The sequence below is a fragment of the Schistocerca serialis genome, chromosome 2 (genome assembly GCF_023864345.2).
Source record: "Schistocerca serialis cubense isolate TAMUIC-IGC-003099 chromosome 2, iqSchSeri2.2, whole genome shotgun sequence".
Lineage (NCBI taxonomy): Eukaryota > Metazoa > Arthropoda > Insecta > Orthoptera > Acrididae > Schistocerca > Schistocerca serialis.
Window position 1 is genome coordinate 465,846,586 of NC_064639.1, and position 27,592 is coordinate 465,874,177.

Genomic DNA, 27,592 nt, shown 5'->3' on the forward strand with positions numbered 1-27,592 from the left:
CCGAAAGGAATGCACGATTTGGTATCGGAGCACTGAGGAAACGGCTCTTAGCCTTTGGCGGATAGCCCGTCGCTCACCTAAAAGGCGCAAAGAGCGTGCGGCGTCTCCGGGAAGCGGTGGGGTATCACGTGTGCGATAAGGCGGCGCGTACGATAAGCCAGCGGGCCGGGCCGCTCGTGGCCACGGCTGCGGCTGGCAGCGCCCCCAGGCGGCGCGGGCAGAAATAACCAGCCCAGCGCGGACGGCGGCGCGCCCGCAGCGCTCAGTCCACGCCGAGACGCGGCCGCGCGAGCACCATGGCGCCCACCACCACAGTCACCACCACCGTCGCCAACAATGACGAGGATCCCTTCCCGTACATGCGGCCCAGCGCGCTCGGCAAGTGGGAGTCTTTCAAGCTCGAGATCTGGAACCCGTCCACCAAGCAGTTCCTCGGCAGGACCGCCAAGAGTTGGGGTAAGTCTCGACTCCAAGGCAGCCGTACCAGAACTGCTCGTCCGCACTAGCTAGCTCTCTGTTCTGCGAGTGTGGTTGTGTTCTCGTTGCTGCGTACCGCGTAATACTGCACTTCTCTCATCGTCGTCTTTGTTCGCCTCAGCAGATGTCAATGACTCCAGCGTTGAGATCGACGGAAATAGATCTACAGATACGTGTTTATTGTAGCATATATTATCGCTTTTTCATCTTCGATCTGCGGAAAGAGCGGGACAACCAAATCTGCATGTATGTGTGTGTATGAGTACTAATTTGTCTAATTCTTCACTGGCTCTAGAGGAGAGATTGTCTGTTTCTGAACAACATATTTTTCAGTGACAGTATATACTTTGAAACTGGTTTCTACGTAAATGTTCGCCAGTTATTAACAGCTGACACGCATCTGCGGGGGAAAAATACGTAATTTCGTTGAACAAACGATTTATTTTATCAAACTAGCTTCAGGCAGCGTTTACACATCTTGGGCAAATTTCTTACTTTTCGCCTTTAATGCTATAGAATACGAGACCTAATAGTCCTCAAAACAGTTTTTCTGATCATAGGTAAATATGACTTGTTGTAGGATTTGAACCACTTGAAATTCTTGTTATGGAGATAATACGAGTACCCGTCCTTGGCACAGATGTATGGTAATTTTTAGCTATAATGTACTGATTTTCTTCCATATAGTACAGTATGTGAGAAACCTTCTTTACAAGTGAATCCTTCCATCTGAACTACTCACACAAAAATAAACCCTACACTCGACTAAACTGTGTCTGGTGACACAGATCTCTGATTTAAACAGCTGTAGGGTTATCACTGGTGAGATCATTTCTGATGATAAAATCTAAGTCATTAGACCGCGTCACATTCTTCAAAATTCGGCAACGCTTGACGTTTCGAAGTCTCTGTTGGGGTCCCTGAACTAACCGTGCAGGGATACTAGTAGAATCCAGAAGAAGATCACAACACAGGGATCGAAACGTCAAGCGTAGAGGAAGTATGAAGAACAATGTGACGCGGCCTAACGACTCGAAAGATTTTCTGGTCAACGGCAATTTCCACGGCCACGAAAGCCTGCTACGCGCTCTCGCAAACCGTACAAACTGGTAACCAACCCTACTGTACTCTATTGTATATTCTTTACGTTTTCTCAGCTTGTTATAGATGCCACCCAAGAAAGTAACCCATCAGCTGGTGTTCGTCACATAGTCTCGTTGATCGCTACATTGATCGCATAATGTTACATTTCTTGACATCTACATCTAGTTGCCAGACTTCGCAGCAAGTTGAGATATTGTCACTATTTGATCGTGTATTAGAACAGATTGATCATATAACACGTCTTAGTATATAACTGCGCATGTTGCAGTTATTCTGGTGATAACTTGCAACAGTCGCGATAACAATCACCTTAGTCAAAGATTTTGCTTGCTCCCAACTGCGCATGATGACAGGCGACAAAATGCAGTTGAAAATGGTTAATGAAGTGACATAAGCTTTAAGACAGAAATAGATTGCGTGACATTCAATGACTTCTTTGCCGTTCATTTGTTTAAATATTAGTTCTGCATCGCACTGGAGAGATGGAAGCATCAGCAATACTGTGAAGTAACTTAGATATCTTACCCTGGCAGCTAACTTTCAAATGTTTATGGAAATTAAGGTTTTCTCTGAAAATAGGAGAAATCAAACGTTACCATCTAAATAATCTTGTCATTCTGATGTTACGTATTTGGAAGTTACCTACTCGTCATTTTCTGATCGCTTGACTTTACCCGAAGATGACGAGAAGGAATCTCGTTGAAACGTTCCATCAGGACGAAGCCGTTACTCAGCTGATAACCCGAGATGATTTCGTCAGTGTTTAAAAGCAGTTTACAGTTGTTTCTCTCCTATAACATCTCCTGTACTAAAGGCGTGTTCTCGAACAGAAATAAGGACGTAGCCACTGTCTGTTAATAATCAGAAGCCGCTCACGAATTACGTTAAATTAATTCCGGTGTAGCTGCGGTCCAAGTCACACGCTGAACATCATTACGCTTATCGTGACTTTAATCCATAAGATATCCTAAATGGGTAACGACATCGAAAGCAAAACCGCTATCGCCTGTAGCCAGAAGTGACTGTGTTGTGGTTTTCCGCGTAAGCGCTGTGGATGAGTTCCGACAACTCGTCCACGCAGCATCCTCGCCCTCTTACAGAATCGTCCGCCAGTGAAGGACGAGAGTGAGTGAACGGGAGAGATGGTCCCCACACCTGCGTGGTTCGCCTCGAGCCACCTGTCGCAAGCCGGCGCCATCAGCAGCGTTTCGTAACTTTATTTATTCGTAACGGGAAAGAAAGCCGGTCACAGCACCCTGGGCCGACTCGGCCGGCCGCTGATAGATACTCAGTCTGATAATGACGTCGTGCTCAGCGCTCGCTTGCGAGCTGTTATCCCAGACTACAAGGCGCACGCCAGCGTTTCCAAGCTTCTGTTACGACTAAAGCTTCACATATAAAACACTATATTGTGCAAGTCACTCTTTTACACGGGCCGCTATACGTTACGGTTGCCATGACAGTCACCGTCAGGGAAATTTCATTGTGCTTCGGGCACTAAATTGCTGTAGTAGCGTGTACACATGCCGTTCTTCCACAGCCATAAGTGCAACATTAGGGTTATGAGGTCTTTTGCGTGTGTAATGAAAGTAGAGCCATTGTAGCGTGCGTAGTATGTATATGTGAACCACTAAAGTTAATAAAAAATGTAAAAGATTAAATAATCTTCCTAATGACGGTTGAGTGGTAGTCGAAACGCGTGCTGGATGAAATAAAATAGTAGTTAACGTTGAATATTATTGTACTGCTGTGCTCGTCGCTCGCAAACCTCGGAAAAAAATGTTCGTTACAGATGAATAAAAAGAAAATTCGTTACAGATGAATAAAATGGTTGGCCTAAATGACAAAGAATATTACGTTATTGGCTTACAAATCGGTTGCAAAGCTTGTATAGTTGCCCGCTATAGACGACATTATTATTAACCAGAAGCTTTATTCCATACAGTTCTAGTATCCAGAAGAGGCATATCCTTATTTATTTTGTATAACATTTTCAAGATCTTTGGCTAGTACTGCTAAATTTCGAACTACAAGTTTTATCGCGTGGCAGTGAAGCTGCATTGTAATGTATCATGTAAAGAAGGATATAAGTTAACGGGACTTCGAGAATGTAACACATTACAGAGGGAGCATTATTTCAATTGTTTCTGGTTTTCCATCTTAAGCTTAGTGCAAATACAGACTATTCTCCACCGAAAACGTTTCGATTTTTATTTATAAAGCATCTTCTGTGGTCATTCTGGAAACATTGCTACATAGCGTCTGCACATCTTGGTATTTATTATTTATTTAAGGCGTTTTTGACCCTTATTATCGCCGGCCGGTGTGGCCAAGCGGTTGAAGGCGCTTCAGTCTGGAACCGCGCGGTCGCTACGGTCGCAGGTTCGAATCCTGCCTCGGGCATGGATGTGTGTGATGTCCTTAGGTTAGTTAGGTTTAAGTAGTTCTAAGTTCTAGGGGACTGATGACCTTAGATGTTAAGTCCCATAGTGCTCAGAGCCATTTGAACCCTTATAATCATATTCTGCAAACAATTTTTTTTTCTTTGAGATCGCAAGAATATTGGTTACACATTCACTCTTGCCATTTTCTCGCCTTTTTTTAACCTACTTTTTCTTACACTACGTTAGTGCTATTTCCACTTCATCTCACTTTATTAAAACTTCTCAGAAGAAACAGTACCGTAGTTTCACGTGCTCTGCATTCAGTACAGTGTTTATGTTCAATCATTAGTTTTCTGTGCAAGTTCTGTGTGTTACCAACCCATGAATACATATTTTCTTGCTTAGCCGTGTGTGTGTGTGTGTGTGTGTGTGAGAGAGAGAGAGAGAGAGGGGGGGGGGCGTGGATGGAGAGGGAGGTAGAGAGGGAGGGGGGAGGGAGTGAAAACGGAGAGCGCATTATTTCATTTGAACGAAAACAGGGTAGAAAATTGGCCGCAGTCATTTTTTAACGCACTGTTTCACCTTTCACCTGCAATGGATAATCTACATCAGAATGGCAGGGATTAAAGCCCCTAATTCTCATAAACATGCTTTCAGTGAGTTACATATAACGTAATAATCTGACAATGCTTAAATGTTGCATTTGTTGCCAACATTTTCGTGGGTGTTTTTAGATATATATTACTTTCGATACTGAACTTCTTTTTGTTTTATAGTCTTCTATTGAACTTTCCCTCCTTAGCGACAGTTTCGCTGTGCACTAACCAGATAGCGAATTTTCAGTTCCTACATATGTGTGTGTGTGCGTGTGTGTCTGTGTGTGTGTGCGTGTGTGTGTGTGTGTGTGTGTGTGTGTGTGTGTGTGTGACGAAGTAAAGAATTCTACACGAAGAAGGAGCCTAAGACAGATATATGGTGTGCTTCGCGAGAGAAGTGGATTAGGTGAGCCAGACAGATAAACTGTTTTTGACACATTTGTTGTCACAGCTGTCAGCTATCCCTTAATGACACGTATCACGAGCGAGATGCTACGTAATTCTATGATATTGTGGATTCACGTATAACCGCAAAATACATTCATACGACCAAAAGTTTCAGTGATTCCAGTAACACAGGCAGAAACATTTACGAAAAAAACAGATGACCAAACCAACCATACAATATCACAGACAGCTCGCGTCCTAGCCATTGCATACCTTAGTCTGACACACATACTTCAGTCTGGTATGAGAGCCGCCGTAACGGAACTGAGCAAGGGTCGTTTGCAGTGTCCTGGACGTAACTGTTGGACAATAGGGTATCAAGAGGTGTCTTAGCAGACTTTCCGAGCTGATTTAGCGCAACAGTTATAATTAAACCTTCAAATATAAAAGCTGTAAGTTGTTCAAGATCGTAGAAACACTATTGTATCATACATAAACATTTAAAACTGAATTATTTCGAGGCAACCAGAATACGATATAATCAACAGAAATGCAGTCGGAGTTCAAGCAATTAAGAATATCAAACTGTTAGAAGCACATTTCTGCTCAGAAAATTACGTAAATTATAAGCCTTTCTGTTCACGGAGGCGAGTATTACCCAATGCTGTGTTAACACTACTTGAAAGGGTGGAAGCTTTAGTAATGGGAGAGTCCTCACATCTTATTAGTTGCGTGTATTTAATGATGAATTACTAAAACGTTTCTTTGAAAGCAGGAGGTGAAGGTTACAATGACTGTTTACTATTTCATCTCATGGGGTGTTACCCACAAAAAAGCAATAGAAACATATGAAAATGAGAATATCTGTAATTTAACGTTGTGACTGCATAAATTGTCGTCCGCTACGTGATATGTAGTGGATTAAAGGACAAAACACTGCTAAAATGGTTTCAATATACGTACAAATACGTTCCATACCTTGTCAGTACTTCTAAATTCTTCAAGAGCTTTGTTATTATCTTAGTTGAAATTCATTTATCACTGTTACTATAGTAGACAAAATGAGGACGTAACGTCTTAACTGAAAACTAGCAGCTATTTACTACCCTCTTACAGGATAATTATAATTGTAGGATTTGAGGTCCGCCAGTTATTCAAAACACATTTTTTCTCAGTACCCAATCATGTTTCACCACCACTGTGCTACCATCAGTGGGTTTCCGTGTTATTTATTCTGTAATGTGAATGTCTTTATTAAATGATTACAAAATTAGTGGATGTTTAGTTCAAACAATAGTTCGTTTCTTTTTGTTAAACCGTTAGACTTGGTGTGCGTGATTTTTCTGGATCACTTGTGTATTATTTACTACAGGTAGCTTGTCATCTGCAACCAAACGATATTGATGAGAAATTTTACTGAGAGTTAACCTATCATCTAGAATGTAATTTAGTTTGTCACGATATTTCGCGCCTGTATTCGTTTTTACTTATGTTTTCGTGTGGCAAGCCCTTTTATCCTCCACATCATGCTGAGGTGTCGTGATGCACACGTAAATACAACACATGTTTTCCACAAATAAGTTCGTAAAAGCACTTTTCACTTCACCAAAACACAGTGTGATTGTAGCTGTTGTGTGTCCCAGCCCGTCAGTGTTCATTTGTTCACCAGAGAGTTCGGCACCAAATTTGAATTTTGTTTACATTTTATGTTTGTGTGTGTGTGTGTGGGGGGGGGGGGGGGGGTGGACTTTCACACACACACAAACACACACAAAATGATACACTACAATCTGCAAAGACTCATCATTTACACATTAAAGAAACACCATGTAAAAGACAACACAAACAGCTAAGAAGCGTATAGAAAACACACACACAGATAAAATGTAAACGAAATTCAAAGTTGGCGCCAAACTCTCTGGTGAACAAATGAACATTGACTGGGCTGGGTCACACAACAACCATAATCACAATGTGTTTTGGTGAAGTGAAAAGTGCTTTTACGACCTTATTTGTGGAAAATACATGTAATATTTACGTGTGCATACGACAACTCACCATGACGCGGAGAATTAAAGGGCTTACCACACGAAAACGTAAGTAAAGACGAATATAGGTACGAAATATCGCGACAGACTAAATTAAATTCTAGATGATAGGTTCACTCCCAGCAAAAATTTGTTATCAACATCGTTTGGTTGCACATGACAAGCTACCTGCAGTTAATAATACACGCTGGCCGCTGTGGCCGAGCGGTTCTAGGCGCTTGAGTCTGGAACCGCGCGACCCCCTACGGTCGCAGGTTCGAATCCTGCCTCGGGCATTGATGTGTGTGATGTCCTTAGGTTAGTTAGGTTTAAGTAGTTCTAAGTTCTAGGGGACTGCTGACCTCAGATGTTAAGTCCCATAGTGCTCAGAGCCATTTTTTTAAATAATACACAAGTGATCCAGAAAACTCACGCACACCAAGTGTAAAGGTATTAACAAAAAGAAACGAACCATTGTTTGAATTAAACATCCTCATAATTTTGTAATCATTTAATAAAGATGTTCACACTACAGAATAAATAAAACGGAATCCCACTGATGATTGCGCAGTGATGCTGAAACATGTTTAGGTACTGAGAAAAAACGGTGTTTTGCATAACTGGCGGACCTCACATCCTACAATTTTAACTGCAAACACGGTGAACACAAGGAGCTGCAAATCCAAATGACGAGGATAGTTACATAATTCAAATTTCGTCAGTGGAAGAGAGACATTTACGATAAGTAATTGTACCCATATGCGTTGAATAAAAATTTTTATTTCGAATGCAGCTGTACTGACAGACTTCGCCACTCGAAAGGGAGACTGGATTAATATTCGTGAGAACCAGGATTCTAATATCCCATCGGCCTCCTCGGTTTAGGTTTTCAGTTGTGGCTGCACTAAACGAATGTATACACAGGTGCGGAGCATGCTACAGGTCACAGCCGCTTCTTCTCAGCCCTTCCTCTCTGCTAGTGATGTATCTCTGCCGACCGACTATTCGACCAGTCAATGAACTCTGCACTCCCCTCCTCACTCCCTGATGTGAAAGCGAGGGAGCTTGGCGAGGCTACATTGCTTCACCGGCAATGGCTCTGAGCACTATGGGACTTAACTTCTGAGCTCATCAGTCCCCTAGAACTTAGAACTACTTAAACCTAACTAACCTAAGGACATCACACACATCCATGCCCGAAGCAGGATTCGAACCTGCGACCATAGCGATCGCTCGGCTCCAGACTGCAGCGCCCAGAACCGCACGGGCACTCCGGCCGGCGCTTCACCGGTAATTCGTCCGCGTTTTGACACTGCGATGAAACCATCTCCGATTAAATGGGAATCAAATGGAATTCTTCGAGGGTGATAAGTGATCGGTGTGTGTCGAGTTGTAAAGACACTAAACCACCAGACATTATTTAAACTAACAAAACATACAGCAGATGAAAATAAAGCCAACTACATACCACAAGAAGTGCGTTTATTTAGTTCCACATCTAGCCTACATACATATTCCTCATGGCACAGAAGAATTGGTTGGTCTAGAGTCTTGTAAGCGATTTGCCTTCCAGATGCATTAGATTTTCCTGGGACCTTTCCTGTATTTTACTTACATTCCCTGGTGCAGATTTTACGTTATTATCCCATCTTTTTTATATTATTTTTGTCAACAGCTTGGATGCATGAGCTGATTATATGATTGTGCGATAGTTTCCATATATATCTGTCCTTGCTATGTTCGGTATAGAATATGTGATATTTTTCCGATAGTCTGATGTTACGTCACCAGTCTCATAGAATCTACACACCTACTCGAATGGTCCTTTGGTTGCCATTTCCACCAACAATTTCAGAAATTCCAAATGAATGTTATCCACCCCATCTGCCTTATAATTTAATCTCAAGTCTCCCAAATTTCTTTTAAACGCACTTCTTGTGGTATGTAGTTGGCTTTATTTTCATCTGCTGTATTAAATTACGACTCCAATTTTTTCTTCTATCGCGTCAACAGAAAAGTCCTCCGACGATCATTTCTTTTTCGATTTCTTCACATTTTTCTGCAGCCATTTCGCCTTAATTCCCAGCACCTTCTATTTATTTTACTTCTGAGTGATTTATATCTCTGTATTCCTGTTTTTCTCCTAATATTTTTGTACTTCCTTCTCCCGTCGCTCATTCGAAGTATTCGTTTCATACTGAAATGCACGTATGTTTGTGTTTCCGACGTCTGTGACTTCTCTTTTTAGAGATGGTCGCGCCTCTCCCTCTGAACTGCCTACTGTAGTATTCCTTACCGCAGTATTCGCATCTTCAGCGAACTTCAAAGGCGTCTCATCATTCCTCATTACTTAAGTACCCCACTTCTTCCCACACTGATTCTTCTGTAGGATTCTCTTAAACTTCAGTCTACTCTTCATCAATACTAAATTGTGATATGAGTCTATATCTGCTCTTGGGTACGGCTTATAACCCAGATTCTGATGTCGGATCCTCTGTGTGACCATCATGTAATCCAACTGGAATCTTCTAGTACCTCGAGGCGCGTTCTAAGTATTCCCCCTCCTCTTGTTATTTTTGAATCGTTCATGTGCTGTCACTAACTAAAATGTATTGCACAAATCAATTATTTTTCCTCCTCTCTCATTCCCACTATCAAGCCCATATTCTCCAATAACTCTTTCTTCTGCTCCTTCCCCTATAGCCGCATTCCATTCCAATTCCCCAAGATTGGTAAGTTTTCACCTCCCTTCATATACTAAATTATCCGTTCCGTATCTCCAGATACTTTCTCTACCTCTCCTTCTTCTGCTTGCGACGTCGGCATGTATATCTGAACTATCGTTGTCGGCCTTGTTGGTTTGCTGTTGGATCTGATGGGAACAACCGTATCACTGAACCGTTCACAGTAGCACACTCTCTGCCCTACATTACTACCGTTAAACCATTTTCTGCTCGTCTTGATGTTACCCTATACTCATCTGACCAGAAATCCGTGTCTTCTTACCATTTCACTTCTCTGTATCTAGACTTGAGCCTTTGTTTTTCCATTTTAGATTTTCTAACTTCCCTACCATTTTCAGACTTTTCACATTTCACCCTCCGACTCATTGAATACTATTCTTCCGTTGGTTATTCCATCTTTTGCTCATGATCACATCTCCCTTGGCAGTCCTCTCGCGAAGATCGCGATACATTTTCAGTTACAGTCCTGTGGATACACCTGATGTGTCTTCAATACAGCGGTTTCCAATGGCTTCAAATCCTCATGCCGTTAACCATTCCTTATTCTTCCGCCTTTTAGGGGCAGCTTCACTCCAAAGTCAAGAGAGTGCCCTGAACCTATGTCCGCTCCTCCGCCGTCTTTGACAAGGTTGCTTGAAGAACGAGGGTAACTTCTTGCCGGCCGCTGTGGCCGCGCGGTTCTAGGCGCTTGAGTCCAGAACCACGCGGCTGCTACGGTCGCAGGTTCGAATCCTGCCGCAGGCATGGAAGTGTGTGATGTCCTTAGGTTGGTTAGGTTTACGTAGTTCTAAGTCTAGGGGACTGATGACCTCAGATGTTAAGTCCCATAGAGCTTAGAGCCATTTGAACCATTTTGGTAACTTCTTATGACGGAAGTCTTCGGCCGTTATTGTTGGTGATTTTTATACATAAGGTTTAAACAGGGCGTAACTTCGAACCGGCGAACCAGAACCTTTTGATTACCAGTCGAAGACACTACCCCTAGACCACAGGTCAAGTTGCAGTGTCACACGAACCTTCAACGATGAGTCTTTCCTGCGCACATCAGCATCGATAGCGAACTATCTTATAGTACTACCCATAGTTGCACACGAATGTACCCTCCACACAATCGGTACAGAATCACTAGCAGCTTAGGCTCCACATTAAAGTTGCTGTTGCGAATAACAATCAAGATCCTGCCTCCTAAAGCAGCGACACCCGTTTCATTGTATTCTCTGTAAGAATACAAAAAAAGAGATGCGCGATTTCAGCTGTATTTAAGAACTCCGACTATATTCTAGCGAACAAATTTAAAACAATGTAAAGAAACGCTAAGAATCTTTATTGTATTTTTCTTCTGTAGCTCGTGTGTCGCACCGCAACTGGCGAGTGTCTGGACTGCACACAGCTGCGTGGTGGCTGCGAGATGGCAGCCAGTGGTTGGTTGGCGGAGCATCTCCCGTTGGCACTCTAAGCTTGGCCTGTGTCCCACGCGCCGCTCCGTATATTTAAACGGTGCCGCTTCCTGCCGCGACATTCTCCCGCTTAGGGGGCGTCCGGGCACTTATCCCGTACCGGCAGACACCCAGCATCCATTCCAGAGCTCTGTCACACCAGTGTTTCTCAGCTCACATATCGAACAATTACGTGCAGCTGATTTACGAGCGGCTTCCAAGAAGTAATACAACACTTTTTCATGACAGCAGGTTGGATTTATTCGGGATTCAAATACAGCATATTATTCCCCACTCTTTTTTTCTACAAAACCCTATTTTTCGACATAATCTCAGATGAGTGCGACGCGACGCTCTTGTGCCATCCTACTATGACGGCCGGTATGTCCGCTTAGTACTGTTCTGCTGGTCGACGTCGGAACCAACGTCTTACTGCATCAATAACCTCTCCATCATCCACGTTCTGCTACCTGCGGAGTGCATCCTTCATTGGAAGTCGAAAGGTACAAGATCCGGGCAGTAGGTGCATGGGGAAGAAGAGTTCAGTGAAGTTTTCTGACCTCTTCTCGGGTGCGCAGACTTGGATGAGGCCTTACGCTGTCATGAAAGAGGAAAACTTAATTTGCAGTTTTGTGGCGATGAACAAGCCGAAATCGTTTCTTCTATTATTTCCTGAAAATAGCACAGCTCCCTTCAGAGCTGATTGATGCACCATGAGCGAGGACATCAAACAACATAACACCTTCAGAATCCCAGAAAACCGTCGCCATGGCTTTACCTACTGAGGATGCGGCTTTCAACTTTTTCTTCGGTGGAGAGGTGGTGTGCTGCCACTCCATAAATTGTCGTTTTGTTTCCGGTTCGAAGTGATGAACCCATGTTCATCGCCTTTGACGATGACCGACAAAAACATGTCACGGTCAGCCTCGTAACGCTTAGGAAATTCGGCACAGATGGTCCTCCGTTGCTCTTTGTGCTCTTCTGTTATGCGCCGAGGAAAGCAGCGGGCACATACGTTTGAACACTCTAGCTGGGTGATGTCAGCACTACGAACAGAGACTCCAGTTGAGCAGCAAGGTGTTCCGCTGTGATCCGTCGATCACTTCCAATGAGAGTGTCCGCACATTCCTACATTGGAAGAGTCATAGCTGCGTGCGGCCGCCCAGCATGCTATTTATGGTCTTCTGTTATACGCCAAGGAAAGCAGTGGGCACATACGTTGAGCACTCTAGCTGGTTGGTGTCAGCACTACGAACAGAGACTCCAGTTGAGCAGCAAGGTGTTCCACCGTGATCCGTCGATCACCTCCAATGAGAGTATCCGCACATTCCAACATTGCAAGAGACAGCTGTGTGCAGCAGCCGAGCATGCGGTGATCGGACAGGTTTGCGCGACCTTGCGATGATGACAGACGCCTCACCAAGGACTCACCTTGCTTTTGTTCACTGCCAGGTCTCCGTAGACGTTCTGCAAGTGCCTATGAATATCTGCGATGCTCTGGTTTTCCGCCAAAAGAAACTCTCTGCTTGGAACACATCTCCGTCACAGGGGCCGTTTTGAAGGCTACTGTAGCGTCGCCACCTATAGGAAATCCTTGAAATTATAGGGGCTGCAGCGTGACTAATCCACAATGTCCCACAACAAATTTCGCATTCTTTCAACCGAAACTGGCGGAGATAAAAATGTGTTGCATCATTTACTGAACGCCCCTTATATTTCTGCTGTTGGTGGAGACTTTTCAACCTCAACGATATGAGTCGAACGACCAGGGAAAACCCGCTTCTACTGGCCGAATACATTTGCTGCCACATCACATAGTTCCCCAGGCGTTAACATACGTAGTTCGTTTGCTCTCACGTTATATCTTTCGTAATCGAATATACACTCACTAGACCAAAAAATATATATCTTCTTAGAAGTCATTTGCACTTTTCGCCGACGAAGGATGAAAATAAAGGTAAGATGGAAATGCTATCTCTTATTCTATGGCAGTCACGGAAAAGAGTCACCAAATAACTGCAGGTTTGAATCAAAACTGCGTATCTCACATAATTGAGAATCGAAAATTAATGAGACAAAACTTCATGACCATCGCCTTAATAGTGTGTGTGCCCACTTTTGGATCGCAGTAGAGCAGCGATTCTTCATGACACGGATTCCAGCACTCTTTGACAGGTTTCCAGAAGTGTATGGCACCAGATGTCGACGCAAAGCTCACGCAGTTCCCGTAAATTATGGGTCGGTGGTTTGTAGACGCAGAGCAGCCGCCCGTTACCATGCCAGATGTGTTTCATCGGTTTCAGATGACACAAATTTAGTGGCATCAGACTGTGTTCACTACCCACTACGGCACGATTTTGGAATGGTGAAACTGACAGTCCTGCTGTTGGAAGATGCCATCGCCGTCGGAGAGGAAATCAGGCAAGAGGAGATGAAAATGGCGTCCAGTAATGTTCACGCAGTCCACATACGTCACGATGTCGTACGTTACTACCAGACGTCCATGGATGGAATCGCAGGTGAATGTCCCCCGTACTCTCCCCGGCCTGCGCCCATGGCGCTGTGCATGATCCGAGAAGCGCTTGCTTGGATGACAGCATATTTGTATATGACCATCGAACCTGGTGTGACAAGTAACGCGATTCATCTGACGACATGTTTCCATTGATCCAAGGTCCAACCTCGATGGTTCCGCTCCTACTCCACTCCCGACTGACGGTCAACAAGGATACGTCTGTTGAGGAGCCCCATGTTCACAATGTGCGCTGAACTGTGTGCTCCGAAATACTTTTGTCTGCACCAACTTTGTACTCTGCCGTCGAGATCTGCCACAAATCGCCGCCTGTCCCGCTTTACAGACCGGGCAAGCCTCCGACATTCACCTTATGAGGTGAGATGTGGACGTCCAACACCTCGTTCGCCTACTCGTTGTTTCATCCTCCTCCAGTCGCTTTCCAGCCTTCCTCACGACAGTAGCACGCAAACAGCACACTAGTTTCGCCACTTCCGAGATCCTTGTTGTCAGGCCACAGGCGATAAAAATCTACCCTTTGTCAAAGTCGCTTATGTCAGTGAATTTCCCCGTTTGCGGCCCGTATCTATAAATATCCCCCATCCTCTTTCCTCCTGTTATAAAATGAGATTCCTTGATGATGTTACAGATTTTCATGGATGTTGAAGAAGGGCAAACGAATCAACCTGAGGTAAGAAACTCTGGTCCGGAAACGAACGAGTCGAAAGTTATAAGTTAAAATCGCTCAGATAGTCTGACAGTGGAATAAATGCACCGGTATTGTTGTTGCTAAGATTGTAGGATAGGCAATTTTCACAGGTGATAGTGTGGACCAAAACAGCAAACAAATATCAACTATATATGGGCTCTAAAATGCATGCCGTAAGTGCAATAGATTCTTGTTCACTTGCGAAGAACGTATGTCAGACCACATTCCCGATCTGAGTTTTAAATACTTTTCCCTTATCTGCCTTTAATTTCCAAGTTTGATACATATTATAAATTTAATTCTTGTTCGCATGTAAGTCTCAGTTTTACTCGGTTTCAGTTGTTTCAGCTGTGCCACCGACAGGCGATTGCAAATTGATTCCATATTTCTAGATTTCCAGCAATCTTTTGACACCGTTCCCCACAAGTGACTTCTAATCAAATTTCGTGGCTACAAGTAGCGCTTAGGTTGTGCGACTACATCCGACACTCTCAGTAAGGTCACAGTACGTATTAATCGACGGAGAATCATCGAGTACAATAGAAGTGATATCCGGCGTTCCCCGAGGAAGTATTACAGGCCCTCTGCTGTTCCTATTAAAAGAATTAGGAGCCCTCTTACATAGTTTTCAGGTAATGCTGGCTAGTAAAAATCACCAGAAAGCCGGTTGAAAATTGACTCACCCGTGAAATCTAAATGGTGCGAAAAGTGACAGTTGTCTCTCAATAAGGAAAATTGTGAGGTAATCCACAGGAGTACAGTATTGGGCGATCAATCACACACATTTAAAGGCTGTCAATTCGACTAAATACCTAGGTCTTTCAATTACGAAGAAGTTAAGTTGAAACGATCATACATATAATGTTGCAGGGAAGGCAAACCAAAGACTACATTTTATTCGCAGAATGCTTGGAAGATGCAACACGTCTACCAAAGAGACGCTTGTTGGTCCTCTGCTAGAGTATTGCTGTGCATTACGGGATCCTTGTCAGGTAGGATTGACGAAGGACGTCAAAAAAAAATTGAAAGAAGGGCAGCTCGTTTTGTACTATCGGAAATAAGGCAGAGAGCGTGACGAATATGATAAGCGAGTTGGGATGGCACTCATTGAAACAATTGCGCTTTTCATTACGGCGAGATCGTTTCACGAAATTTCAGTCACCAACTTTCTCCTCTGAATGGGAAAATATTTTACTGTGGCCAACTTACATAGGGGGAAATTATCATCGTAATAACATCAGGGAAATCGGATCTCGTACAGAAATATTTAAGTGTTCCTTTTCTCTGCGGGCTGTTAGAGTGTGGAACGGTACGGAAATAGTCTGTTGTTGGATCGAAGAACCTTCTGCCCGACACTTAAGTGTGAATTGAAGAGGAGTCATTTAGATTTAAATGTAGATATGAATGTACCCGTAAATTTTAAATTTGCCGTTTCAGAACTGTTCGAGCAGATCATGAGCAAGGGAAAAATGAAATCAGAGTTGTATCCTGAAACTCATAATACAGTGCTCATTTTGCTGAACGATTCACTAACAATGTTTTGGTTTTGCAGGTGGATGACGTTACGAATTAGTGCATTGTCGCAAGTAGTGACTCGTATCCATGCCAAAATCACGCGCCACTTTCTGAACCGCTGCTCGTTCATGTTCCCCTTTAATAATAGCTCCACTGTCCCCCAAACAGAGAAGCTCACTTCCCCTGCTTAGCTAAAGCAGCTCGTTTATGAGCACGAAGCTTGGTGCCTACGGCTACTGTGAACATAACCGCTATCAGTCACCATCTGATACTCAGTTTTAGTTAATAGTCCATTATCTCTCCTAAGTCCTCGATAATCTCCAAACGAGGTACTTATTAGGAAGTAATAGTGCACTAATTTTGGCAATCCTTGTGTAAAATGAAAAAACACCGCAAGGGACTATTCTTTGCATTTCGCAAGCCGTGGAGGATATACTTCCCACTATATGTATTTTTGTACAGCGTTTAAGGGGATATGTATCACCATTTCCGTACGCTCCTGGCATCTAGTGGCAGTCCGTTGCACCAGCTGTTGTTTCTGTTTGTTGTGAAATATAGCCTTCAGGACTGTGGGAAGTATATATCCCACCAAGCAACAGCGTTTCAATGTTTATTGGGAAATATGGTTACCACCAAAATAGTTCCTGGAAGGGGCTTGGGGAGTATACTTACGACAAAATTAATCTGTCGTTTGTGGTGTCAAGCATACTTACCACCAACGTAAGGGTATCCCAAAGCTTTTGGGAATACGTTTACTACCTCTGTCTATGCCCGACATCTTGTGGTAGTACACTGCACCAGGTGTACGAAAACTGCTACAACAATCAGTTTCTGTTTGTCGTGGGATCATTATTGTCGTCGGAACACATTGCATCGTTTCTGCAATACACATTATTGTGACCTGAATCATCTCATACCTTTATTGTGTAACAAAGTTTCAAGGATTGTTTTCACATTGTGGCAAGTAAACTTCAATATCGGCAACAAATATTTTTTTAAGTAAAGTAAAAGAAAACATAAAATAAAAACAGGAAACAGTGTTCATTATTTTTTACGTGTAATGGAAACACCTAAGAGCTCTCAACAGGGAAGTGGGAAATCCATTTACCTCCACAGCTTTAATACCTCACAAAGATCCCTTGGTGATATATGTACCACCACAGTTTTTTTCTAAATTACAAAAATAAAATTATCAAAAGATAAACATCGTCAGTTGATCACAATTCTAATAGGATAGCAAAAAATAATCTTCGATGAGTTGCTACAAAAAATGCGCCTGAAAGGGTAAAGGGTAAACCAGAGGCACTGACCGAATACACCGTGGTTGAGTCACAGCGTGCCTTACAGGTTTATTAAGTAATGTGCAGTTTACGTCGGGAGACCAAAATTTCGTGTGACTCAGGTTAACCATATGTTATGGAGCAATTTTCCTCAGCTTATCTGTACCTTGAGCTCAAGCGTGTGCCGTGCGTCACGGTGTTTGCATTATGCCTGCGACAAGTCGTTTACGCAGCTGCTAGGGAAATGCCGTCCTCCGAATTTACAAGGTCACTTCCGGGCATTTCTTATGCGCATCGCAAAGTGTTCGCGTTACAAGTTGCCTTGCAACCTCATATCTCGAACTCGAAGCAGTTGAGACTGTTACTATGTACATAAATGAATAGCGTGAGTTGCGAATTCTGCAGATATACAACATCGAGGTAGGCACGAATAAAACAATCGCTTCCTAACGTACTGCGTCGCTGTCATCTAGAGTTCTGTAGCACTTAGGAAGAGATTGAAACGAATGTATTCTTACATAGAATGACATAATTTTAAGTTTCTCTCCAAGGGAACGATTCTGATGAAATGGGCATTTACAACGAGCCTTTGCAAAAAGTATGTGCGTTGACGGCTTTGCCCCGATGAAGTGGCAAATTTCACTGTAACGAACGACTCTTGAGCTGGCTCGGAACAGAAACCATGTTTTCTTACATTCACAGCAGAGTCAGATCTCGTCCATGCTCACAGGCAATAAGGGTATTCGCCAGCCTCTGCTTATCACGCTTTCAAAGTCACTCACAGTCCATCTCTGTTCCTGACTTTGTAGAAGGTCCCCGGAGAACCACGTGAGCCAAGCATCTCTCGAGGAGGCAGAAATGTGGTATGATGCACGTGCTTCGACTAATTATTTTGCTTGGAGTTCTCACACAGAAGCTAAAACAAATTCCCAACTTAAAATCAGTGAAAGAAAGAAAAATAGCTCATATATTCACGTCCCACCGATGTTTGGAGCCGGTGCAGAAACTCGAGTATACTACGGTGAGATAGAGAACTTAGTAATTGGCTCTGCGAAATAGATTTCGCATCGATGTCGAATGTCATAAACAATCTAATTCGGAATTCATTTCGTTTGACGTTATGAACGGTGAAATGATGAGTAGTATTATTATCAACACAAGAAATGTTTGTTAGTTTCTCGCCGAGGACTTGCGCAAAGAGCCCAGCATGAATCATGTGTTAAGTTTTTATCTGTATTTCTACTCGTGTAAATTCTAGATTATGTACAATGACGATGACATCCCGCTAATCTCCTGTGTCGATCTTATTGCTTCTATCGTGGTTGGAAAAAGCTCTTGGTATACTAACGTTGAATTTATGTATCTGGTTGTTGTATGTTACGTACGTACCGAGAGAAAAAGCAGTGCCACCATTAACCGTCAGAAGACAGATTCCAAACAGACTGAACCCAACTTTCATGCATTCTTGGAAACAAGGCCGTAAACAAATTCTGCAGGTTTTTATACCGATTGAAGAGTGTGGACATTACTCCCAAAACTATTCTTTGAGGACTGTGGGTTACTTGAGTCACTGCAGCTTACAACCCAATAAACACCCTGTAGAGTCAAAAAAATTCAGGGAAATGCTGTAAGAGAACTTTGTGTGAAGTACTTCGAGGACAAGCAGTGTTCTTCAGACCTGTGCAGAAATGCATGGGTGCATTTCTGGGTCACCACATTTTGTCGTGACGGACTTTATAAATTTGACACTCGTCTGCAGTGTCGTAGAGTGAGAGCAGGTGGGTTTTATTGATGGCGACTCGTCGTCAGAACCAAGAGGGTAGCGCAGTGGTAACTCATTGGTCTCAGATTCGGATTCACGGCGGTTCAAAACCCCCTTCGACGATCCATATATGACGAATACAGTGGTTCGACCAAGTAGTTTAAACCAAACTCTGGGGTGGTTCCCTTGAAAAGGGCGGACGCATCTTTCTTCTTGTCCAATGCGATCTTATGCTCCATTTCCACTGATAGTGTCAACCGCGGTTTAATTCAGAAACTTGTTTCACTCTTCATTCGTCGTTATTTGCATTCCACTTTGTGTGATGACAATTAGAAACTAGCACGTTATACTGGACGGCAGAAGTTCCATAGAAGTGAAAGTAATATCAGGTGTTCCGCAAGGAATCGTAATAGGACCGCTAATGTTTTCAGTGTGCATAAAGCATTAATCAGGTCAGATCAGCGGCACCATAAGTCTCTTCGCTGACTATGCAGTTCTGTAGGGGAGAGTACCCTCTTTGGACGATCGTAAGGCATTTCCACATGGTGCAATGCAAGAAGGAAGGAAGATTACTACGGTTTAACTACCCGTCGACAAGGAGATCATTAGATATGGAGCACTAGCTCGCATTCATTCATCAACGGGAAAGGAAATCGCCCATGGTCTTGTCAAAGGAAATAAACTGGCATTCCCTTGGAGCGATTTAGCGACTTCACGGGAAATCTAAATCTCGATGGCCGAACGCGGATTTGAACCGTGGTTCTGCCGAACGCGATTCTAGCGTGCTAACCACTGCGGCACGTCTCTCGGTTTGATGCAATGAACTGCAAATCCTTTCAGATGTTGATGAATGTAGAATAATTCTTCCAACAAACAGAATGAACTGTATAATATCTGATTAGATGATTCAGTATCTGAGCATAAGATTAGTAGTGAATATTAGTAAAACATCATATCATTTAAGGATTTAGGGATAATACTAAGAAACTACAGGAAATGCGACGATCAAGTAAAATCTTGATTCGGAAGGGGAAGGGCAGACTTCAATTTGTTGGAAGCCGTCTGGGAAAATGCAGTGCATCTCTAAAGGAAATCGTGTACAAGACGCTAATGAGACCAATTCTAGAGTACTGCTCCAGTATTTGGAGTCCTTACCAGGTATGTAGGACAACGGTATAAACCTAATTAAAAGACGCGCTACAAGGACAGAAGACTATGCTACCATTATGCTGTTATCAACGTCTATCTCGTGTACGGATTATGACAATGAAATAAGAAAGGTTAGGGCTCGTACAGAGTCATACAGACAACCATGCACCTCTCGCTCCGTATGCGAATGGAATACACTCCTGGAAATGGAAAAAAGAACACATTGACACCAGTGTGTCAGACCCACCACACTTGCTCCGGACACTGCGAGAGGGCTGTACAAGCAATGATCACACGCACGGCACAGCGGACACACCAGGAACCGCGGTGTTGGCCGTCGAATGGCGCTAGCTGCGCAGCATTTGTGCACCGCCGCCGTCAGTGTCAGCCAGTTTGCCGTGGCATACGGAGCTCCATCGCAGTCTTTAACACTGGTAGCATGCCGCGACAGCGTGGACGTGAACCGTATGTGCAGTTGACGGACTTTGAGCGAGGGCGTATAGTGGGCATGCGGGAGGCCGGGTGGACGTACCGCCGAATTGCTCAACACGTGGGGCGTGAAGTCTCCGCAGTACATCGATGTTGTCGCCAGTGGTCGGCGGCAGGTGCACGTGCCCGTCGACCTGGGACCGGACCGCAGCGACGCACGGATGCACGCCAAGACCGTAGGATCCTACGCAGTGCCGTAGGGGACCGCACCGCCACTTCCCAGCAAATTAGGGACACTGTTGCTCCTGGGGTATCGGCGAGGACCATTCGCAACCGTCTCCATGAAGCTGGGCTACGGTCCCGCACACCGTTAGGCCGTCTTCCGCTCACGCCCCAACATCGTGCAGCCCGCCTCCAGTGGTGTCGCGACAGGCGTGAATGGAGGGACGAATGGAGACGTGTCGTCTTCAGCGATGAGAGTCGCTTCTGTCTTGGGGCCAATGATGGTCGTATGCGTGTTTGGCGCCGTGCAGGTGAGCGCCACAATCAGGACTGCATACGACCGAGGCACACAGGGCCAACACCCAGCATCATGGTGTGGGGAGCGATCTCCTACACTGGCCGTACACCACTGGTCATCGTCGAGGGGACACTGAATAGTGCACGGTACATCCAAACCGTCATCGAACCCATCGTTCTACCATTCCTAGACCGGCAAGGGAACTTGCTGTTCCAACAGGACAATGCACGTCCGCATGTATCCCGTGCCACCCAACGTGTTCTAGAAGGTGTAAGTCAACTACCCTGGCCAGCAAGATCTCCGGATCTGTCCCCCATTGAGCATGTTTGGGACTGGATGAAGCGTCGTCTCACGCGGTCTGCACGTCCAGCACGAACGCTGGTCCAACTGAGGCGCCAGGTGGAAATGGCATGGCAAGCCGTTCCACAGGACTACATCCAGCATCTCTACGATCGTCTCCATGGGAGAATAGCAGCCTGCATTGCTGCGAAAGGTGGATATACACTGTATTGGTGCCGACATTGTGCATGCTCTGTTGCCTGTGTCTATGTGCCTGTGGTTCTGTCAGTGTGATCATGTGATGTATCTGACCCCAGGAATGTGTCAATAAAGTTTCCCCTTCCTGGGACAATGAATTCACGGTGTTCTTATTTCAATTTCCAGGAGTGTAGAAAAGGAAATCGACGATATTGGTAGAATGTATCCTCCCCGAAGTACTGTGGAGAGAAGGGTTAAGGCTTAACGTCCATTCGACGTGGAGGTGTTTTTTGTGATCCGTCCATACTAGCAATTGCAGTTGCACACTGTACAACATACACTGCTGGCCACCGTAAATGCAACACCAAGAAAGACAAGAGGTAGCACAACAAGATTTATTTTGTAGATAACATGTTGACCAAGTATCAAATGATTACGTTTACAGACGTCTGTGACGTGTGGTTCCTGCCAGAATCAGTAGCCAGAGTAGCCGCCATTGTTGGAGATCACCGCTGCCACACGTCTCGGCATTGAGTCAAAGAGACGTTGGATGTGTTCCTGGGGTACAGCAGCCCAATCAGCTTCCACACGTTGCCAAAGATCATCTGGTGTGGCAGCTGGGGATGTAATCTGGGTCACTCGTTGAGCAACCATGAACCACATGTTTTCTATCGGTGAAAGATCCGGAGAGTGAGCCGGCCAGGGAAGCAATTCAATCTGGTTATTGACGAAGAACCTTTGGACAATGCGTTCCACGTGTGGTCGCGCATTATCCTGTTGAAATATGGCTGTGGCCGAGCCCTGAAGGTAAGGAAGGACAACTGGCTTCAGCACCTCGGATATGTAGCGCCGGCTATTTAAAGTACCGGCAATGCGTACTAGAGGCGTGCGAGAGTAACATCCAATACCGCCCCATACCATAATACCCGGTGCAAGACCAGTGTGGCGGTGCATAATGCAGCTGTCCAGCATCCTCTCTCCACGGTGTCTCCACACTCGAATCCGACCATCGTGGTGCTGCAGACAGAAGCGTGCCTCGTCAGTAAAGACAACGTCATTCCATTCTGCCGTCCATATCCGTCTGACATCACACCATTGGCGACGGAGACGTCTGTGGTACTGCGTCAATGGTAGACGAAGCAATGGACGTCTTGCGGACAGACCACTCTGCTGTAAACGGCGTCGAATGGTACGCGCAGACACTGGATGATGCGTTACAGACGCAATGTGCTGTGCTATGGTTCGGGATGTCACTGAGCGATCCGTCACTGCCATGCGCACAATTTGCCTATCAGCACGTGCAGTGGTGCACCGAGGTGAATGCGATCGACCACGTCGGTCCGTCGTACCCTCCTGCATCCAACGGTCACATATCCGCATTACAGTTGTTTGGTTTCGTCCAACACGACTAGCGATTTCTCTGTATGATAATCCACAATCTCGGTAAGCCACTATCCTTCCTCTGTCGAACTCGGATACTTGATCAAAAGATGTTCGCTGTTGTCTACGAGGCATAACTGATCGTCTTGTGAAACAACCACAAGGTAAACACACGTGCCGAACGTACACTCGTCGAAATCGCCAAGCCTCAAATGGCGCTATGAGGTGGCGCCACAGGCGCGCGTGATGTGCGTCTGCGCTGAAATTCTAATCAGTTGCATATCTCATCGCTGCAAACCAATGGTGTAAATTTCACTTGATTCGGATGCTTCCTTCAGGGTGTTGCATTTACGGTGGCCAGCATTGTAGCTCTGAAAAGCGGACGGGAATCTGGGTATGTTCCTATCATTCTCTCAGTTCCCTTGGGTAGTAAAGTAACCGGTTTTCCCTTTCAGAAGTGATGGAATTCCGTTGGAATCATTTAACTCCCTCTAATTTTAATATAAATGGACGGCCTGCTCCTTTCAGCACGTTGTTATTGTTGTCGTTTCCTTCAGTCCGAAGCCTGGTTTGATGCAACTCTCCATGCCAGTCTATGCTGTGCAAACCTCTTCGCCTCTGTATAACCGCCGCAACCCACGTTCATTTGACCTGGCTTACTATATGCATCTGTTTGGCTTCTTGTACAGTTTTCACCCCCACACTTTCTTTCATTACCTGACTGAAAATTCCTTGATGCCTCCTGTCAGACAATCCCTTCTTTTAGTCAAGTTGTACCATAAGTTTCTTTTTCTCTCAGTTCGATTCAGTACTTCTTTATCTGTTATTCGACCTATCAATCCAGTCTTCAGCGTTTTCCACCACCACCACACATCAAAAACATTTTTTTTTAGTTCTTGTATGAAGTGCCTATCGTCCACTTTCCACTACCATATAATGCTTCACTCCAGAAAATTAGCTTCAGAAAAGACTTCACAATATTTACATTTATATCGCATTTATATTAGATATTATCAAATCATTTAACCGTACAGTAAACCTGTTTGCCGTCGGAAAAAATACAAAGTTATAGTTTTCTCTTGCTTTCAGCCGTTCGCAGTACCGACACAGCAAAACATTGTTGGCTAATATTACAATGCCAGATCAGTCAATCATTCCGACTGTCGCTCCTGCATTTAAGGAAAAGGCTCCTGCCGCCCTTCAGGGACGAGGAGTTACACTACTGGCCATTAAAATTGCTACACCACGAAGATGACGTGCTACAAACGTGAAATTTAACCGACAGGAAGAAGATGCTGTGATATGCAAATGGTTAGCTTTTCAGAGCATTCACACAAGGTTGGCGCCGGTGGCGACACCTATAACGTGCTGACATGAGGAAAGTTTCCAATCAATTTCTCATACACAAACAGCAGTTGACCGGCGTTGCCTGGTAAAACGTTGTTATGATGCCCCGTGTAAGGAGGAGAAATGCGTACCATCACGTTTTCGACTTTGATAAAGGTCGGATTGTAGCCTATCGTGATTGCGGTTTATCGTATCGAGACATTGCTGCTCGCATTGTTCGAGATCCAATGACTGTTAGCACAATATGGAATCGGTGGGTGGAGAAGGGTAATACAGAACGCCGTGCTGGATCCCAACGGCCTCGTATCACAAGCAGTTGAGAAGACAGGCATCTTATCCGCATGGCTGTAACGGATCGTGCAGCCACGTCTCGATCCCTGAGTCAACAGATGAGGAGGTTTGCAAGACAACAACCATCTGCACGAACAGTTCGACGACGTTTGCAGCAGCATGGACTATCAGCTCGGAGACTATGGCTGCGGTTACCCTTGACGCTGCATCACAGATAGGGGCGCCTGCGATGGTGTACTCAACGACGAACCTGGGTGCACGAATGGCAAAACGTCATTTTTTCGGATGAATCCAGGTTCTGTTTACAGCATCGTGATGGTCGCATCTGTGTTTGGCGACATCGCGGTGAACGCATATTGGAAGCGTGTATTCGTCATCGCCATACTGGCGTATCACCCGGCGTGATGGTATGGGGTGCCATTGGTTACACGTCTCGGTCACCTCTTGTTCGCATTGACGGCACTTTGAACAGTGGACGTTACATTTTAGATGTGTTACGACCCGTGGCTCTACCCTTCATTCGATCTCTGCGAAATGCTACATTTCAGCAGGATAATGCACGACCGCATCTCGCAGGTCCGGTACGGGCCTTTCTGGATACAGAAAATAATCGACTGCTGCTCTGGCCAGCACATTCTCCAGATCTCTCACCGATTGAAAACGTCTGGTCAATGGTGGCCGAGCAACTGTCTCGTCACAACACGCTCTTGATGAACTGTGGTATCGTGTTGAAGCTGCATGGGCAACTGTACCTGTACAGGCCACCCAAGCTCTGTTTGACTCAATGCCGTTATTACGGCCAGAGGTGGTTGTTCTGGGTACTGATTTCTCAGGATCTATGCACCCAAATTGCGTGAAAATGTTATCACTTGTCAGTTCTAGTATAACATATTTGTTCAATTAATACCCGTTTATCATCTGCATTTCTTCTTGGTGTAGCAATTTTAATGGCCAGTAGTGTAGTTTGGCCTCTCGAAAGATACCGTCCGTTGTGGTTGCACCTACGTTAAGGCTGTCTATATCATTCAAGCACGCAAGCTACCTCATCTAGGCAAGGCTCTTGGTTCATGGTGGGTTCAAGACACTCAGTAATCTGAATGTTAGCAAGTTGAGAACACTGCTAAAAGTACAGACTGACAAATAATGTCGAGCGAGACGGAGGACGCATACCGATCAGTGAAAGCCGGCAGCGAGTGTTTTCCCAGCGCGGCAAGGCGAGTGGAGTCGCCGGCGGAGAGAAAAAACGCGCTTCATGTGCAACACAGACACGCCGGCCGCCGCGCCGGCTGGCTGCCTCGTCTGCTTACGACGCTGGGTGGCAGAGGGGCGAAAGACGCCGCCTCGGACCAGGCGGCGAACAGCTACCGAGCGAGGAGACACGGTAGGGGTTCTCCACGCCAAGCGTGAGCTTCGCTTCCCACACGAATAACTGTAAAAACGTTAGATGATGAAGTGCAGCATAGGAAAACTATCAGCGAAGACGTAGTGCACTTACAGGAGTTCCACTATTCCACCGACAGTGTTCAGTGGTCAGAACAAAAAGATCAAAATTAGGGGATGCAGCATCAGCGGTGCCTCAGGAATCAGTAGTGGGTTCATTACTTTTCTCATTATATGTTGCTGCTACGTCGTCTGTTATCCCTCGTTACAAATATCATTCATACACTGACGACCTTCCGTTACACCTAACAGCAAGTCCAACTAACTTGTCAACTGCTATGTAAATGCTCACTTACTTAACAGAGCGGATGCAAAACACAGACTGGAAACTTAACCCATCTAACACACAATCAATCTTAGTCGCTCATTACTCTCAGTTCAGTTAATCTTTTCCCACTTTAATCCTAAACGTCTGAGGAATATCTCTTTCTTCGTCTACAAGTAACTTGGGGATAATTCAAAAAATGGTTCAAATGGCTCTGAGCGCTATGGGACTTAACTTCTGAGGTCATCAGTCCCCTAGAACTTAGAACTACTTAAACCTAACTAACCTAAGGACATCACACACATCCATGCCCGAGGCAGGATTCGAACCTGCGACCGTAGCAGTCGCGCGGTTACGGACTGAAGCGCCTAGAACCGCTCGGCCACTCCTGCCGGCAGGGATAATTCAGCAACATCACTTAGATTGCAGTCTGCAACAAGGTGACAGTGTCACTTTATTCTCTAGGGAAATATAAAAAGTGTTTCCTCTCAAGCCTAAAAAGAAACTCGTCGAATCACTAATGCAGCCTATTTCGATTATGGTGATCCTGTACTTCAGAAACTTTAGTATGATAAATCAAGCAGGCTGGAATTGGCCATGAATGCTTGTGTGGGATACTTTTATGACGTTTGCTATTTCGACATCATTCCTGCCCACGAATAATTATCATGGCTGTTCGTCGATAAGTGTAGAGACCATCGTACCCTGGGTTTGCTCTACTATCTTCTCTATCACCGCATTCCCTCTTATCGTCAGCTCTTACACTACTGTCGGACAGCGCAGCGGAAATACTAGATCTAAACAAAGTAAAATCTTCTTTGTACCACTAAGGAGCTCAGCTATCTTCTCAAAATCATTTTCTAGATCAGGAACCCGATTTTAAAGCAATCTTTCTCAAAACGTCGGTGAAATTAACTTCCTTTCAAACTTCAATGATCCACATCGTGCCACAAAAGCCATTTGTTCCATATACTTGTCTGCACCGCACCCTCGTCAGTGCCTTCCCCCCTCCCCCCCCCCCCCCCGCCACCCACTTAACCCACCCCCTTGTCCACACTCTTCTATTGAAACTCAGTTCTTTATTAAGCGTTACTGCCACTGCCATTTCAGTCTTCTCCTCTTTCATTATCCCTTCCGTTTCTGATGATACTAAACACTGGTTCAAATTTGCTTAACTAATCAATAGTTTTATTTCTAAAATTCGCCACAATCTTCTGGGGTTGCTACCTGGAAGACGCGTACCGACATGTCTTGTACTATAGTTATTGCCCTAAATAGCGAAATGGAGCGTTGTTTAAAATACTGGACTCGTATGCTGCGCGAGTAAAGTTGTGTTTCCCGCCTCACCATCATGATTTATT

The 27,592-nt window shown here is 44.8% G+C and overlaps 1 protein-coding gene across 1 annotated transcript in view; it reads left to right on the forward strand.

Annotated features, from left to right (window-relative positions):
* Window positions 1-248: 248 nt before the first annotated feature.
* Window positions 249-27,592, forward strand: part of LOC126457376 (sodium/potassium-transporting ATPase subunit beta-2-like) — a 173,544-nt gene continuing 146,200 nt past the window's right edge. Inside the window, exon 1 of the mRNA XM_050093627.1 lies at window positions 249-456. Coding sequence (XP_049949584.1) covers window positions 297-456 — 160 coding nt within the window. The 5' untranslated portion in view covers window positions 249-296. The remainder of the gene's footprint in view (window positions 457-27,592) is intronic.